At 39.1% G+C, this 17,642-nt stretch overlaps 1 protein-coding gene across 5 annotated transcripts; it reads right to left on the reverse strand.

The window, feature by feature from the left end:
• Positions 1–6,710: 6,710 nt before the first annotated feature.
• On the reverse strand, positions 6,711–17,630 carry LYAR (Ly1 antibody reactive). 5 transcript variants are annotated; one of them, XM_071743957.1, is made up of 9 exons: positions 17,540–17,630; positions 15,947–16,133; positions 14,939–15,053; positions 12,763–12,870; positions 12,127–12,210; positions 11,022–11,343; positions 10,655–10,753; positions 8,811–8,896; positions 6,711–8,512 (listed from the first exon to the last, which is right to left on the reverse strand). In XM_071743957.1, exons 2-9 carry the CDS (start codon positions 16,066–16,068, stop codon positions 8,378–8,380), a joined length of 1,071 nt encoding a protein of 356 aa, XP_071600058.1. In that variant the 5' UTR covers positions 16,069–16,133; positions 17,540–17,630; the 3' UTR covers positions 6,711–8,377. The 5 variants fall into 5 exon arrangements, with proteins under 5 accessions (XP_071600058.1, XP_071600056.1, XP_071600054.1 ...); XM_071743955.1 differs by lacking the exon at positions 17,540–17,630 and adding an exon at positions 17,498–17,527; XM_071743953.1 differs by lacking the exon at positions 17,540–17,630 and adding an exon at positions 17,477–17,511.
• Between the last annotated feature and the right edge of the window lie 12 nt (positions 17,631–17,642).

Raw genomic sequence — 17,642 nt, forward strand, 5'->3', positions numbered from 1 at the left:
TCAACAGATGAATTCTTCTGTGTAACTAAATGTGAAGTCGCATCACGTTTCTGCAAATAATTTCTGGGGAAAAAAAAATCTGAAATTTCATAGGTTATTATTGCTTTCTTCACATGGGCAAACTCAACCACTAAATAATATTGAGAGGTTTATCATGGGGCCAGTCAAAATCAAATCCTCTAATCTTTTGGGGTGTGTTCAATAAATAACAGTGCTATTAAAATTTAATCTTTTTTCTAACTTTTTTTTTTAGGCTACTTAGTATGTGTGGCACTTGCAAATCCTCTGCTTTCTTAGACAAAATCATGTGTGGCATAACATTCCTTAAGTAAAAAGTTCCACTGAGTGCAGAATGGAAGTACCTGTCTGTAGGCAGGTAATTAAATGTAGAAATATTGAATAAAACCGCAAATCATTATTAAGGTGGCTTGAGGAAAAAAAAATTAAAAATCGGTATGTGGGTTTTAGTTATCAAATTTATAGTCCTTTGAGCTGTATATACGTGAACATTTAAAAACAAACAATGTTTAGTAACCTGCTTATACTTTTCCTCTTAAAGGACAAATTATTTTGCATGAAAGCAGTGTGTATGTGTCAAATTTTCACTTTACATGTGCATTGCTTTCATATTGTGCAGTATCAACATAAAAGCCTTGCAGATGGAATCATAAAATCTTTCAGGTTGGAATAAGATCCTTGGGATCATCGAGCCCAACCATCATCCCTACTTTATGAAGTTCTCCCCTAAACCATAAACCCAAACACCACATCTAAATGTCCCTTAAACACACCTTAAACAGCTTATTCCAATGTCTAAGATTCCAGTTGTTTTCTCTGTAGTTCCATGTTGAGAGAAGAGGAAAAGAAAAAATGACAGGATGTAGGGTGTGGATAAATAATTATGCATTTTATCAGTAAACCTTTAAAAATAACAGGGAGAAACCAACTGGTGGGAACTCTAATTAGAGTACCAGCTAGACTTGCTCTGACCTCCACTGTTTTTAAGCAAAAAAAAAATTGTGTTCCCAGCCTTAGAACGTGTCTCACATAAGGGTCATCCACATGATAGTCTTTAGTGACTACAGGGGCTATTTTTTATTTATTTCTGTTGGATATTCTGAAGGTAACACCTCATGGGAGCTTCAGAGATCTGCTTTCTTAGCAATGAAATAGAGGTTTCTTTGTTTTATTTCCTTTGAGTGAAATGATTACCTCAGCCTTCACTTTCATGCTAGTGATTCAAATAAGAAACAAAGGAAATCTTCGTGTGCTTTCTTTGCAAAACCTATTGGTAGGAAGTACCTTTGATTGAAATATAAAAAATATGTATGCTTGAAAAGGTTGAGATCTGTTAGTGTTGTTAAACTGAATGCTTCTGTTTACTCACAGAGGTTAAACTTGTGCCAAGAGCTGAAATCAGAGCTTCCCTTCCCTGATTCTGTATTGACCTTAACTGAGTCCACTCATGTTTTGTATTTGTAGAGCTGAGATGTTTACTGGGATCTTTTCACAGAAATTCTCTGATTCAGAAGGTATTTATCTGCTAAAGAGGAGATAGGGGTCAGGAGCTGAACTGAGGCTGTTACAACAAAACCAACATCATTAACAAAGCCTCTGAACAAGGAGCCTGTTACTGATAATTAATTCTTGCAAGTTAATGTTTAAGAATCCCTGCAGAAATCTTAAGAAGTGTTTTCAAATATGGTGTTTTATCTGATAAATTTAGTTAACAGGCTGTGAAAGGAATTTGTGAATCCCAAGATTTTGTGAAGGAAAAGGTAGAGTTTGCAACGTTTTTGGGGTTTTTTTTGTTAACTGAATTTTTCCCACATTTTCAGAATTTGACTTGAGCACCTTTGCAAGTTACTTGAATGATTTTTAATACTCAGGTTTTGCAATCTAGTTGGATATTTTGGAATGCATGTTCTTGTTGTTTGCTGAATATTTACTGTTTACTGATTAGTTGTTTTTGTGTTTATTTGCAGGTAATTCTTAATGACATATGCAAGTAGTAGCTTTTTATGTTCCTTGACTGGGTACATAGAACTGTAAGAATTAGACTTCCCAGATAAATTCTCACTTTTAGGAAGTCAAATTAGTTTTCTAGCATTCTAGCAAACACTTGTAACTTTTTTCCCCATTACAGAAGTCAGTATCTATATTAGCCCAAATGTTATCTGTTCACAAAAACCTGATTGGAATTTTCTTCATTTCTTATCTAAGTAGGGCTAGCTCCTCTCTCCATATGTTCACTTTTAGCTGAATTAAGTTGGGTAAGGTATAGGCATTATCTTCAATTTGAGGAATTTTTGTGCAATATACTCTGTGCTTTCTGTGCATGAACTAGTAATAAAGTGAGTAGTAATGTGCTGCTTATCTTCCACTACCAGGAGTAAAGGGGTTGGAGGGGTAGTGATTCCCAATCCTTTCTAAATGTTTTTATTGGAGTAAGGCATCTCTCCTCCTGTACACCAAATGCAGAAATAAATATATTGCCTAACTCATCCAGGTAAGAAAAAAGCCTTTCAATGATACTACAGTTCTCTTGCTTTCATCTGGCATTCTTTTAATTACTTTAAATTCAGTACAATGGACAGAATCAGCAAAGAACTTAAAAGCACTGGGTATGAATAACAATGCAGATCTGAAAAAGAACTGAAGGTTAAAACTCAATCAACTCTGAATGTGGTTCATATACAAACAACTGAACTCCAGGTGAATTCTCACATGAGTATTAAATTGCAGTGCAGCCCTGAGGTGACCCTTGGGAAAGGAGACAATACATAGAATAGTGTGTTTGATACCAAGAATGCACTGTATGTAAGCATTCAAGTGGTTTAACTTCATGGAGGAAAAGAAAGCAGGTAAGATAAAGGCAGTTAAAAAGGTGAAGAAGGCTTCTAAAAGAATAAAAAAAATATGCACCATGTATTGTCACCTGATTTATCTAGGTGTGCTATTTTTCACCTTGAAAGTTGCCTGCAAATTTAAAAAAAAAAAAAGAAAAAAAGAAAAAAAAAAGCTGGTCCAGAACACTACTTTAATCTGAAGTTTCTATTTGATGGGAGATTATTTCAAATGTCCTGATAAAAGAATGTTAAGTAGCTTTGATTTTTGCCTCTTGTCTTTTGCTGTAATCAGCATCAAGAATATACAATGAGAAGATTCTTAATTCCAGCTTAGATCTTCAAACATGGAAAGAAACCCCTTGAAATAAATCTGGATAAACCATTCTGCCTGAAGCTGGTAAGTCAGTCTTCCTGCTCTCTGCACTAAATAATTCACTGAGTTTGGTTTCACTTAACTATGCAGACTTTCTTAGGGAGTACAATGGCTCTCAAAATGTTTTCCTAAGACTCCAGTTTAATGATACAAAGCACTTGGCAGCAGTACTCCAGCTATAATTGTTCTTACCTACTCAGTCCTTAGCAGTGGTATATAATACCTCTCAGTTGGTGGATCTGATCTGGTTTTAAAAGCCTGCAAAAATGTGAGGAGGGGTGGAGAAAAAGGCAAAAACAAATGTCCAGATGTGAGAGGGGGAGCAAGGGAACATGGGGATTACAGATTTCCTCCCTGAGGAAACAGCCCATGCAACCTGTAACAATATGACAAGAATTTCATCTTGAAAGAAACATCCTAAATGTTGTTTATTTTGGTTTGTGGTTTTTTTATTTGTTTGGTTTTTTTTTTAATAATGAAGATGAGAAATCTGATTCACCCAGGAACTGTACCAACTGTGGGAATGGGCACTCAAGTTTATTGTTCAACATTTATTCTACAGGAGTATTGCTCTCTTTGGGCATGACACTACTGATAGAAGCCAGCATATTTTCAGGCTGTGGCAGTGCATAAATGTTGGTTTTGCAGTGGTCTGGTGTCCTTACTGCCTGTGATTTGACTGCTGTAAAGAAGCAGGGACAAAGCTTCTTGGGCACACAGACCTCACTGTTACAGGACTGGAAAATACAGGGAATTTTCATTGTGTTCAGCACAGAACATCTCCCTGATGTGTATATATAAATATATAAATATATAAATATATAAATATATAAGCATATAAATATATAAATATATAAATATATAAATATATAAATATATAAATATATAAATATATACATAGTGTGGAACTCAGCTGTTTGCCTGGATAACTTTTCTGTGGATTCTTGAAAAAACAGAAGTTCTTAAAGACTTCATTCAGCTCTTCATTTATAAGCAGGTTTTCTTTACCATCACTCTTCACAGTCCATTACCACTTATGTATCCTGTAGGGTCAATTTTTCATATATATTGATCTGGTTTTGTAACTGGACAGAGTTAGAGGGAACACTGCTATATTTTCAGAGGGAGAAAGGAAAAGTGTTTGCTGGTGTGGAATCTGAATACCTCAATTTGAAATTTCAGCTGTAGGATGATTGTTCAATTCCTGTTACTCTTTTGGCTAATCTGCTTAACAAGTTGTTAAAAGCATAGTCTGAGATCATCTTTCTTCTTCTCATAGAAAACTTGTCCAGTGCTAACCTCAGAAACAACTTCAGTTCTGAAAGCTGACCAAAAAAGCTGAACTTTCAAAAGTAGGTGAGACAGAACTGTAGCAAGAAGAAGAAACATATTTATGGTGTAAGCCAAGGAAATTGTAGGAACAAACAGCCCATAAGATGTCTTCTAGTAAATGGTAGAAAGAAGAGATGGAAAAAAAAATCAATAAAGCCCTCTAAGCATACTTGATGTCTGTACAATTCAGTTAAAGTTTTTATAGTGGCAATTGATTTAGAAGAGCAGGGCAGAGATGCAGGCATGAAGTGAGTGAAGCACTTGCTTTATGGGTAAGAAACACAAGTCTGGGAGAAAATGCTGGTTCTGTATCATCCACAAAAACCCATTAAGTTTTGTCATGCAGGGGGATACTGTCCAGTGTCAGTAGCTGTGTACTCCTGGAAATCAAAGGCCATCAGAAGGACAGAAAAGCAGATGTATGAAAGTATACTTTGTGCTTTGTATTTATACATTAATGGTAGGATCACAAGAGTTCATTACAAGGCTACTGCAGAGAGCAGAACAAGAGTGGAACACTCATGTTTTGAGCAATGCAGGCAAAATTCTGGTGCTATTTTTCATTGTTTGTCACTTAAATGAGATGTAGTGACCTGAATACTTTCAGAAAGATTTCATGCTGCCTGAGTGAAAGAGCTCAGTATGTTTAAAAGCACTTTCTAATAAAACAAATAGATGTGAGGGTTGAGCTTGACTCTGTAATTAAGCCCCAATTAGAATTTTGATACTAATTTAGTAGTAATGCATTCCACCTAAAAGTTTGAGAATATTAATTTGATGGGTAGGCATATAGAGACAATTTCTGGTTTTCTGTTAATTTCAGGACCTGAAAAACTACTTCTGTAGGAAGTTATTTTACTTCTGCTGCAGTGTATATAGAGTAGCAAGGACTGCTTCTATCCTAAAGTTCCAATGAGAACAAAGCACAGTCTGGTTGAGACTGGATGATTTTAAGTTTAAATTTTAGAGGGATAAATTAAAACTTTAAATTTAAGAGGGATGAGTTAGAAAACAGCAGGCTACAGGTGTGAGAATTGTGTCTTAACTGTGCAGAGAATAGCTGTTATTAAAATATCCTCTACTCCAAGAGAGATTTAGAATATAAGATAGAACTTCTGATAAAAGTACTAATGAGAATGTAATTTGCTGCTTTTTAAGCTGACAGAGCAGAAAAGCAACGTTGAGGACTTCCTTTTGGTTTTTTCATAAAAGCTAAATCGAAGAAGAAAGGGATAAATGTTGAATATATTGGCTGAGATATCTTCTGTGAACACAGCTCAATGTACAGAATAAAATGCCTTTTTTTTTTGCTTATCTTGCAGAAAAAAATTAATTTCCTCTCATTTCCCTTAAAATTTCTGAATGAATCCATGCATTGGGTCTCTGTATCTTGTGGTCATCAGCACTGAGCCCCTTCCTCATGTCAGGGCCTGACTCCCTTGTACTGATGCAATCAGGTGGGAGGATTGGTTTTCACTGGGAGAAAGAATAAACTCCTCTCATGCACCAGTACAGGGGAGGCCTGGGCACAACAAGTCAGCAGCTGCCCTTTGAAGCTTTCTTTCTTTCAGTAATTAAACTCCCTGCTTAAATGCTTGAAAAAGAAAGCCACTAACTCTGAACAACTTCCTAATTTACAATACTCCTTCCTGCCCCCCTCTCCCTCTGTGCCACCAAGACACTGGATTCCCAAGACACTATTTTAGAAAGGGAAATTCTCATTTTAGCAAAAAGGCATAATTATTATTGGAGATATGTTATGCTGTTGAGAAAAATCAAGCAAACAAACACATGGAACATTTTCTAAGGTTATTATCTGATGGCTTCTCAGCAGCTCACAGTGACAACATTAATAGTGACTGCTAAATATAGCATTTGTGGAAAACAAAAAGAATCTGCATTAATTTGTCCATTTGTATTAAAGCTGAATAAAGCTGTACACAAGCATTCTCTTGCACTAATTTTTCAGTAATTATTATTTGCTCTGTGCCAAATTATTAGGAAAAATTGAATGGCAGTTGGTGCTGCTTTGCCCTCTACATAGAGAAGGTAAGAATAAGATGTGTAAGTGCAACCATGGCACTGCACAGGGGAAGTTGTGATTTTGAACTGCTAAGAATCACAAGTCAGTGCAGGAAAAAAAAAATAGGGTCAAGTGCTATTCCTTATTTCCAGCTTTAATCCTCAGAAATCACTGAAGTAAACTCTGAGTATCAGCCCTAGGAACTTTTCAATGACATGAACCAATTAAATATCTGGTTATCAGTCTGAAAAAAAGGAAATGTTTTCTCATATCAAAGTTGGTTTTTTTTTTTTAAATTCTATCCACCTGATATAGATCAGCTTCTTTCTCTACAGATCAGATGTTTTCACCAGCTGAAACTTCTTCCAAGCTGTGAAAGGCAACTTGCAACACTTCTGTTAAGTGTAACAAAATGATTTAAGATCTTATTGTAACACTATTTCTGTAAAATAAATGAAATTAAAGATTACAATCATATCAGTGGAAAGGATGTACTCTTTTAATGTCCTTTCCTAAATTAAAAAACAAAGAAATCCAAGCATTTGAAACATGTTCAAAGAACTTGTCTTTGTTTGTCCATGTCTGTAAGTAATTTTTTTTCTGTCTCCAAATCCATTTTCATACATCAACCACACTTACTGAAATCTTAAATTTATTAGGTATTTTTATTACAACTTCTATAATAAACAAGTATGTACTCAGAAAAACTTGACCTGGTGTATCAGACAGTAAATTGTTTCATATTTATACTTTTAGTACATTCAATATTTCTATAAATTCAGTTTTTTTAATTACACAGTTCTAGAAAAGTGTGTTTACTCCATATCATTATGCAGTTTTCCAAAGTACTATCTACTACAAGAAAATTTCACTGGCTTTCTAGTACTGTTTTTAACAAATTACTTTGTGGTAGGAAACTTTGTGTCTCAAAGTTTTTGCATTTTATTAAAACCCTATAAACTTCAAGCAACTTTCCCCAGGCAACTGTCTCTTACATGTAAGATTTCTGCCCTGCCTGAATTGTTTTGGTGACTGCAATATAGCAGCCTCTCCAGATTTTATATAATTTGTAGATTTTATTATACAATCAAAGTGGACAGATTTTTAAGGTGGTGTTTTAAAGAAATTTATTTAATTTTTAGTCCACGTGAGCACTGATACAGAAGCCAGTTGCACTACTGATGAAAACATTCAATAAATATCAGTAACTCAGTCTTTAAATCTTCACTGAATGTGCATTGTTACATACATAAATCAGACAATTATGCATTTCACAACACAAAATTATCAGGTTATTCAAGCATGCATACACTAAGGATATTGCATAAAGGGTGTATCAGTCAGACCATTCTGAATTTTAGCATAAAAGACTTATTCCATGGTTGTTTTTTTAATATGAAAACCCTACTTGCTCTTAAAATAGCTTCTGCAAAAAGCCACACAGCTCAGGTCCTGATAAACATTCATGCCTTTAAATTATATATAATTATATATAGCACAATATATAATTATATATAAACAATATATACAATAGAATTATCCCATAACTTCATTCAAGAATTTTATTACAGTAGGCTTGTACAAAAAATATAAATTTTCCATAAAACAAAAAAATAAAATATCTTAATTTTCTCCTTTGATAAATCTAGAAAAGGAGGAGGAATCTACTCTTTAAAGTTAAATTCTGCTCTCCCATACTCAATTTAAATTGAGACCAATGTATATTTATGCAGCTGATGAAGCATTTGACTCAGTCTGCAAGGTTAAAAAATGCACAGGTTATGAAAAGCATAGAAACTCTTACTTCAGGAGTTTAACTTTGTCCTTCAAAACTTTAAATTTGGGATTGTTATTCACTTTCTTGTTAAATATGACTCTAATATCCTCTTCTGATTTGTGATTTTCAGCAGCTACTGCATAATACTGGGCTATAACCTACAGAAAGAGAGAGAACAATTTTGAGTTAGGAAAGAGGATTCCACTTTGGGCAATAATCCATTCATGTTACTCTGTTAAAAGCAGCAGGCAATCAATCCTGCAATTATTCTGCATTTCTTTTGTAGTGCAGTAAGCAATAAAGAACTTGGCCTTCAGGTGACATTCTGTCAATTCATATCCTGTTAAATGTCAAACTTTTTTTGCTATTGTGAGCTGGGATTTTACAACCTCAACCATTACACCCAGAAAATCACAAGATCAAAGGAGAGTGAAAAAACCCCATGTTGTACAGTACCTTTTTTCTTAATTTTTTAATTGAAATTTCATTGTCTGGAGCCTGTTTCAGAACTGCTTTGATGGTTCCCTTCCAGTTGAATTTACCTAGAAAATAATTAGGTGTACATTATTATTTCATTATAAATTATTATATTATATTATAATATTATTATATTATACAAATTTTATTATATAAAGTCTTACTTCAATAATTATATTATATATAATTTATTATATTATTATATAAATTTTATTATATTATTATATAAATTTTATTATATTATTATAAAAACATTATCATAATCATACAATAATTGTATAATATTTGAAAAAAATGGTATTTCCAGGTGGTCCTCTCCAGTAAGAACCAGCCTTCAATCTCCAAATTTTGGAACAAGCTCAGCTACACCTCATGGTTATCCCACTGACCCCAGAAGAGCACAGTGTCTCCAGCATAAGGGCAGGTAGGCTGTTGGTGAAGGTTGTACCAGGGTAGAGATGGAGAAACAACTTTCTGCTTGAAGTGCCAGGGTCAGGATTGCTTTTAGGTAACTCACTTGCATCAGCTGTGAAGTAGCAACTCATCTAGGAAGCAGGAATTGTTGGGAAATGCCCTCTCCTCACCCTCAGAGCACAGGTGGTGAATTTAACACACTGCCTACTTCAGACTCATAGAATTGGCTGGGGTGGAAGGGACCTCAGAGCTCATCAAGTCCAACCCTTGATCCACTCCCGCTGCAGTTCCCAGCCCATGGCACTGAGTGCCACATCCAGGCTCTTTTGAAATAGCTCCAGGGATGGAGAATCCACCCCTTCCCTGGGCAGCCCATTCCAATGGCTGATCACCCTCTCTGGAAAGAAATTCTTTCTCATGTCCAACCTAAACCTCCCCTGGCACAACTTGAGACCTCTTGTGCCCTCTTGTCTTGCTGAGAGTTGCCTGGGAAAAGAGCCCAACCCCCCCCTGGCTCCAACCTCCTTTCAGGGAGTTGGAGAGAGTGATGAGGTCTCCCCTGAGCCTCCTCTTCTCCAGCCTCAACACCCCCAGCTCCCTCAGCCCTTCCTCACAGGACTTGTGCTGGATCCCTTCCCAGCCTCCTTGCTCTTCTCTGGACCTGCTCCAGCACCTCAATCTCCTTCCTGAGCTGAGGGGCCCAGAACTGGACACAGGACTCAAGCTGTGGCCTCCCCAGGGCTGAGCACAGGGGCAGAATCCCTTCCCTGGACCTGCTGGCCACGCTGTTCCTGAGCCAGCCCAGGATGCCATTGGCCTTCTTGGCCACCTGGGCACACTGCTGGCTCCTCTTCAGCTTCCTGGCAATCCAGACTCCCAGCTCCCTTTCTGCCACTCTGTGCCCAGCCTGGAGCTCCCCATGGGGTTGTTGTGACCAAAGTGCAGGACCCGGCACTTGGCCTTGTTGAACCTCATCCCGTTGGGATCAGCCCAACTCTCCAGTCTGTCCAGGTCCCTCTGCAGAGCCCTCCTGCCTTCCAGCTGATCCACACTCCCCCCCAGCTCAGTGTCACCTGCAGATTTGCTGATGATGGACTCAGAGGTTATTAGCTGGGAGTTTCAGATAGATAAATAATTCCAGGTAGATAAACAATCTGCTCACAGAACAGACACTCCCCAACAGTTACAGTGTTGGATGATAGGAGCAATTAGGTTTATCTAAGCATAAACTAAGGCCAAACACAGCTAAAGTCCAATATATGATTCAACGAGCAAAAATGGGGATTTAAAGATAAAAAGAGATGTAATAGAACTATTATTTTTTTTTCCTCTGTGCTGGCTCATGTGCCCAGCAGCAGGGAAGAGGCCTGTAATTAACTAATAAACTCCCCCTTTAAGGATCCCTTTACCTGCTCCCACATTTTCTTCATTGCCACTGGTATTTTCTGTTTCCATGTCTTCTGAAATGTTCTCAGTTTTCCTTCTCTTCGTTGTGATGTGAGGTTCTTCTAGAGATGGAATTGGATAAACACACACAAAAAAATTTAAAACTAGAAGAAAAGTTCTGATGTGACTGAAAATTCCTCTTCTTGTAACACAAGTTTGTATCTGCTAAGAGGTTAAAATTTTATAAGAGGACTGTGCAACCACAGTGTTAAAAATAATTTAAGTTGTATGTGTAACTTACTATTTAAAACATTCTACTTAGATTATTGACCTGTAAAGCACTGAGAAAAAGCATCTTGGAAACAGGGATATCAGGTGTAGTGTGGATACCTTCTGCACGTTTCTGTTTGCGTTTCTTCACATTTGTTTCCTCTTCTGTTTCACTCTGGTAGCCATTGCCATTTATTTCAAATTCATTCTCCAAGCTCTCCTTTCCTTTTTTTGACTTTTTACCCTTTTTTACTTCTGACTGGTCTTCCAGTTTCAAGTCTTTTTTCTCCTTCTTTTTGTTCTTTTGTCTCTCTTCTTTTCGTTCTCTCTTATTCTTTTTCTTCTCAATTTTATCATCTGTAATTCCATTTTCCCCAGTTTCTGCTGACTGCTCCTCTTGCTGCTGCTGAGGTTTGCTTTGTTCTTTTTCACTTGAAACCTTCTGTTGAAGGACAGATTATTAATTTTTTTACATGTCTTTTTTGACATTGCAGCTATTCCCTGCTGCACTTATGAAGAACACTAATACCCTGAATCCAATTAAATTGTTCACTTGTGGTGCCATCAGTTACCTGAGAAACAGCACTAAATACTGTGAATTATTTTTCTTTTAACTCAACAGCCTAAATGCTATTTACCTTATCACAGAAGAAATGTTGTCTCATCACATATATAATTTCTCTTTGAATTTCTGAATTGTCTATGTCTTTTTTTTAACACGTTTGCTAAATGTAATTAAGGGAGAGAGAAGTCCAATTTCTGCAGATAAAAATACAGCATGTTACAGGAAGATACAAAACCTACAGCCCTTGAGTTACAGTCTCAGTTCCCTGTCTTGGGATACATCCAGGACAACAGACTATTCCTGTATGGTGCCAACAAAGGCACTGCTGGTTCCTTTAACTGTACTTTTCTCAACATTTCTGGTTTTCTTTTAATGTACTGGTGCTTACAGTAATTTTCTGGCAGAAAAAACAATGTATCAATGAACATTTTTATAATTAAATTACACTTTAGTTTTAATAATTATAAGGTAAATACAAGTACTGAAATTTAAATCATAAAATTACAAAATAATTTGGAATGTGGCTATTTAAAAAGACAAAACATGTTTATACAAGCAACTTGATACCAATGTGTTTTTGTAAAGAGCAATGTCACTGCTTCAGAACTTCCTTTGTACTTCATTCCAGTTGTACAATATTGCACCTCTAACTTAACTTACATTTCTGGTTGCTTCAGAGAAAATATCCCACACCTGGTCTTGCAAAGTGCTGTCAGTAATTCTCAAACTGTTCTTCATCCAATTCTGTGCAGGAAAAAAACCAGTAGTAACTGAAACAGTACACCTCTGATTTTTTTGCAATTGGAGGCACAGACAGACTTTAAAAAAAAAATGTCCAGCCTGTCAGTAATTCTGTTAATGATCCCATATAAAACATTTGGAATTGGCTTTGGCTATGATGCAAAGTGTAGTGAAGGATGCAGTGAGGGAGATTCTGTCAGAACACTGAGCAACAGGAAAGTTCTCAAAACACCATCTCACCATCGAAGCCACAGATGTGAGAATCCTTTAAATGTCTAAGAATTTGGATATTCAACAGAAATTACAAATAGAATTTTAAAAAAGGTATTAAAAAAGAACATGGTGAATCATTTAAGAGGTAATGAAAATGGCACACAGTCCTTTTAAACAAGGAGCCATTGCCTATTTGAAACTCAGCAGCCACACCACCCCTTTACCAGTTCCCAAATAAGCAATTTGTGCCACCTTGGTTAAAAGAGAGTGGCACTAGCTAAGAAAGTTTATTTTCAGGCTCACTGCCTGGATGGATGAGTACAAATCTCTGTTAAAACATACCTGAAACTTTACTTTTTTTCTGGGAATGTTATCAAAGACACGCATTTGCTCCAGAATGTTCCGCACTTTGGGGTTTATGTTTGGCTTCTTCATGACTTCGTGAATTTTCTGAATGAAGAAAATCAGAATTAATTCAGCAGAGAAGCATAATGGTCAAATAACAGCAGCAAGGTATGCAAATCAGAAACACAATGGACAGGAATCACCTGGCACCCACAAACTGCAAAGTCTGCTCGAAAAAAAAGGCTCAGGATGCATAGGCAAAACACTGATTTTTGGTTTTATTGTAGATCATAAGTTATCTATAAATACTTATACCTACAAAGGCAAGCAGGGCTGCTCACCAGTGCTTCTTCATGTACAAGTTACAACATGTAATAATTTTTATTAAAGTGAAGCAACTGTATCACAGAGGGGATTGTTGCAGCATGAAAAAGACCTGCATGAAGAAAAGCTTCCAAACTTCTGGAGCTAACTGTGAAAAATCAAGCTAACTTTGAGGCCACAGTTTGACACACATCTCTTTTCTGTTCCAGCAATCATTAATGTCCATAAAAGAGCTCAGGCATAATCCTATGCTCCAGGTGCCAGCACAAGAGAACAGAGGAGGCTGGGTCAGAGCCTTGGGGCAGTTAATTGAACAGCTCTGCTGCTTGTGGGGAAAAAAATGCCCTGAGCTTCCCAATATTTAAAGAGGTAATCACTGGAAAGTCACTGGAAAGCTTTCCTGTACTTCTGAAAATTTCTTTACTGAAAGGTTTTGTTCATCTACCAGAAAAGAACAGTCTGTAATAATCCCTCACCTTTCTGTGTGCTGAAAACCATTTTCCTAAGCAACAGCACTCACATCACACTGCCTCAGAACAAGGTATTCAACCAGTGCTGAACCTCAACAATGAGATTCATCTGCTGAATGGAATTGTTCACAGCCCTTGAGTATGCAGGTAGCTTATTGCTTTGTTGGCTTTTATACAAGATAGAAATCAACAAATCTGTGGATAAAGATGACTTAATTATACCTAATGGGTTTTAAAAATGTGTTTTGACAGTTTCTTCCTAAAAACTTTGAAGGAAACTGCAGACATAAGAGGGCAGGAAATTTTTCCTAATGATGTGAACCTCTTCAAGATGAGGATTGTGAAGAACTCCAGCAAGTTTTTAAGAGAACGAGTGACTAGGTAATAAGGTGAATTAAGTAAAAAACAAATTAATGTACAGCAGCATGCTTGACATTAACAATGTACATAATTAACAGTGTACATAGTTTATATGAGAGGACAAGGTGAAATGGTTTCAAACTTGAAGAGGGAAGATTTAGGTCAGATATTAGGAAAAAAATTCTTTACTTTGAGGGTGGTGAGACCCTGGAACAGGTTGCCCAAGGAAGCTGTGGCTGCCCCATCCCTGGCAGTGTCCAAGTCCAGGCTGGATGGGGCTTGGAGCACCCTGGGCTGGTGGGAGGTGTCCCTGCCCATGCAGGGGGTTGGGACTGGATGAGCTTTGAGGTCCCTTCCAACCCAAACCATGCACAGGAGAAGCAATCCTAACTTCACATCTACAAAGGTGGCCTTTAAGTTGATCCCTGGAACTGAGACACAATGTCTTGGGGTTAAAAAAGCCAATTCTATAAAAATGCCAGCACAGTGATCAAAAAAATAAGCAGATTATCTACCAAAATCAAAAAAAGGATGAAGAAGGACACAGCATCATTACAAGACAGAATACACCTATGGTTCACCCATATCTTGAAGAGTGTGTGAAGTTCTTGTAACCTCAGTCCTCCAAGAGAAAGCAAAATTGGAAAGACTTCAGAGGAGGAAGGACTGAATTTACAGAACAACTGAGCAGTATAGGACTTTTCAGACTGGAAAAGACTCTGAGACAATGAGGGAGGGACACCTGAAAGAGGGCTACAAAAGCATCTATGTGGCATGAAGAAGGTGGACAATATCAATGCCTCTTTGTATACAAGAGCTGGAGAACATTCAGCCAAACCAGGAGGAAACAGACTCAAAACAACAGGTCTATTTCTTACCAGGATAAGCAAAAGACCTACCAAGGAACTGCCAAAAGAAAGCTGTGGGCACTGGTAAAAACAGAGCATGCAGGGGGTCTGTAATTAAATTACTTACAAATAATAGTTATTAATCACATTTTTATAGAGCACAAATCTTACCTGAATCCACTCCTGTTGTTTAGCATCTCCTTTGGTGGTTTTGGCTTCAAAATCTTTTCCCCCATATTTCTGGTCTTCACTTACACACTTCACATGTTCCTTGTAATCTTCACCCCTGAACACAGATTTTTAACTGAAGTTCACTGGAGAGTTTCAGTCCTTCACACCACACAAGACTTATGTCACCAACAACATGAATTAACAGATATCTGACAGCACCTATTATGTACACCTTAATATTGTGTACATGCAAATTTGACATGAGTAAAGTTTAATGTGCCTGGTTATAAAATTGCTGACATTTCTGTCATGCTACAGCCTACAGTGACAATTCCTGACTTGCAAGGTCAGATCTGAGTCTTCACTATACTGCTGCTGTTAGTAATGACTCTAACATGTTTGTACTTGTATGCTCAGCTACTAACATGCTCACACTGATGCATTTTAAAGTTAGAAAAGTAGGTGGGAGATGCTTGCAAAAACCTAATTCCTAAATATAGATACACTAATGTAGTAGTGTAGTTCTGTCCAGTGTGTAAGTGATTACAAAAAGGAGTAACTAACATAAATCTTAATTTTTTGTCAGTAATGTATTGAGGAATATCATCACTATTTGAGGACAACACCATTTTCTTATGCAAATTCATATATTAATATTTCAAAAGCAGATGGCAGCACTGCTTTCTTGTGAGTCCTGACAAGTGACAATTCAGAATTCACATTATTGCCAATCTCACTCACTCTGCAGCAGCAGAAAAAGTTACAGCTGATGATCAGAAGCTGAAAACACTGTCACTTACAACTATAAAAGAAGAAATTGCAGTTCTGTTTACTGTGGTCCCTGAGGCTCAAATCTAGATGAATAAGCTTGAAATTACACAATACATATATATTTTTGCACACAAACATGAATTATTCGGAAAATGCCCAATTTCATTCTGATATACCACAGGAAACATCTTGTATTTGTGCCAGCCTGAGCAAGGCTGTTTCCCATCCTTTACCTACCAGAAATCCTTGCCACAATCCATGCAAGAAAGGCACTGGCAGTTCCTGCAGATGTTCACATGTTTTTCAACCTGTGCTTTCTTCACCGATTCCCCGCACGCATTGCAGGTGAAAACCACCATGGTGGGTGAGTGACTTCAGCAGCTTCTCTGAAACTGGCTCCAACCTGCCCCACACAAGCACAGCCCTGGAAATAAAAAAGGAAGAGATGGCAGAAAAGCTCTTTAAGATCATCAATTCCAACCATCAATGCTGCCAAGCCCGCCACCAAACCACATCCCCTCAGCACCAGTTTTTAGACACCTCCAGGGATGGTGACTCCAGCCTGTCCCAGAGCCTGAAAAACCTTTCACTGCAATGTTTTTTTTCTTAATCTGCAAATTTCTGAGGAGAAACTTCTGTATTGTGAGGGTGAGGGAGCCCTGGCCCAGGCTGCCCAGAGAGGTTGTGGAGTCTCCATCTCTGGATGCTTTCCAGACCCACCTGGATGTGTTCCTGTGGGGCTGCCCCAGGTTCTCCTGCTTTGGCAGAGGGACTGGACACCACCATTTCTGGAGGTCCCTTCCAGCCCCTGACATTCTGTCATTCAACCATCTCAACATTTACAGCTTCAAAGCAACACCTGGATGGCCGAGAAGCACCGCAGCTCTCCTCCCACCAACAGAAAGACTTTTGACTCTCCCCTTCAGAAGGTTACAAACTCACTTCGCCCCTTAAGCCTTCAGCACAGGAGGAAGCAGCAGACCCCGATACTCCCACTCCCACCCTGCCTGCCACGGTCCCTTCCCATCCCCCCGCTTCCCAGCGCCGCTGCGCAGGAACCGCCTGAGGGGAGCGGAGGCCAGGACGCGAAAGGCGGGAAGGCCACCGGCTGCCCCACTCCTTACCGGGCACCCTCAGTCCTTACCAAGCACCCCTAGTCCTTACCGGGCACTCCCGGCTCCTTACCGGGCACTCCCCAACCCTTACCAAGCACCCCCGGTTCCTTACCGGGCACCACCCGATCCTTACTGGACTCTCCCGGCTCCTTACCGGGCACCCTCAGTCCTTACCAAGCACCCCTAGTCCTTACCGGGCACTCCCGGCTCCTTACCGGGCACCCCTCAATCCTTACCGGGCACCCCCGGATCCTTACCGGGCACTCCCCAATCCTTACCAAGCACCCCCGGTTCCTTACCGGGCACCACCCGATCCTTACTGGACTCTCCCGGCTCCTTACCGGGCACCCTCAGTCCTTACCAAGCACCCCTAGTCCCTACCGGGCACTCCCGGCTCCTTACCGGGCACCACCCGATCCTTACTGGACCCTCCCGGCTCCTTACCGGGCACTCCCCAACCCTTACCAAGCACCCCCGGTTCCTTACCGGGCACCACCCGATCCTTACTGGACTCTCCCGGCTCCTTACCGGGCACCCTCAGTCTTTACCAAGCACCCCTAGTCCTTACCGGGCACCGCCGGCTCCTTACCGGGCACCCCCCAATCCTCACCGGGCACCCCCCGATCGTTACCGAGCACCCCCGGCTCCTTAGCGGGCACTCCCCGATCCTTACCGGTCACCATCCGATCCTCACCGGGCACCCCCCAACCCTTACCGGGCACCCCAATCCTTACCGGGCACCGCTATCCGGCCCCTCCACCTCCAACCTTCCCCACGCTGCCTCTCCCGCCGCTCCGCGCCTGCCCGGCCTCCGCCCC

The sequence above is a fragment of the Heliangelus exortis genome, chromosome 4 (genome assembly GCF_036169615.1).
Source record: "Heliangelus exortis chromosome 4, bHelExo1.hap1, whole genome shotgun sequence".
Lineage (NCBI taxonomy): Eukaryota > Metazoa > Chordata > Aves > Apodiformes > Trochilidae > Heliangelus > Heliangelus exortis.

What these genes read in the sequence shown, in the direction of transcription:
- LYAR (XM_071743957.1), bottom strand. Translation starts at nt 16,068, where the DNA reads ATGGTGGTTTTCACCTGCAATGCGTGCGGGGAATCGGTGAAGAAAGCA. An exon ending in AACAACAGGAGTGGATTCAG is followed by an intron (nt 12,871 to 14,938) that starts GTAAGATTTGTG and finishes TTCTTCATTCAG; the next exon opens with AAAATTCACGAAGTCATGAA. An exon ending in TTAAAAAATTAAGAAAAAAG is followed by an intron (nt 8,513 to 8,810) that starts GTACTGTACAAC and finishes CTCTTTCTGTAG; the next exon opens with GTTATAGCCCAGTATTATGC.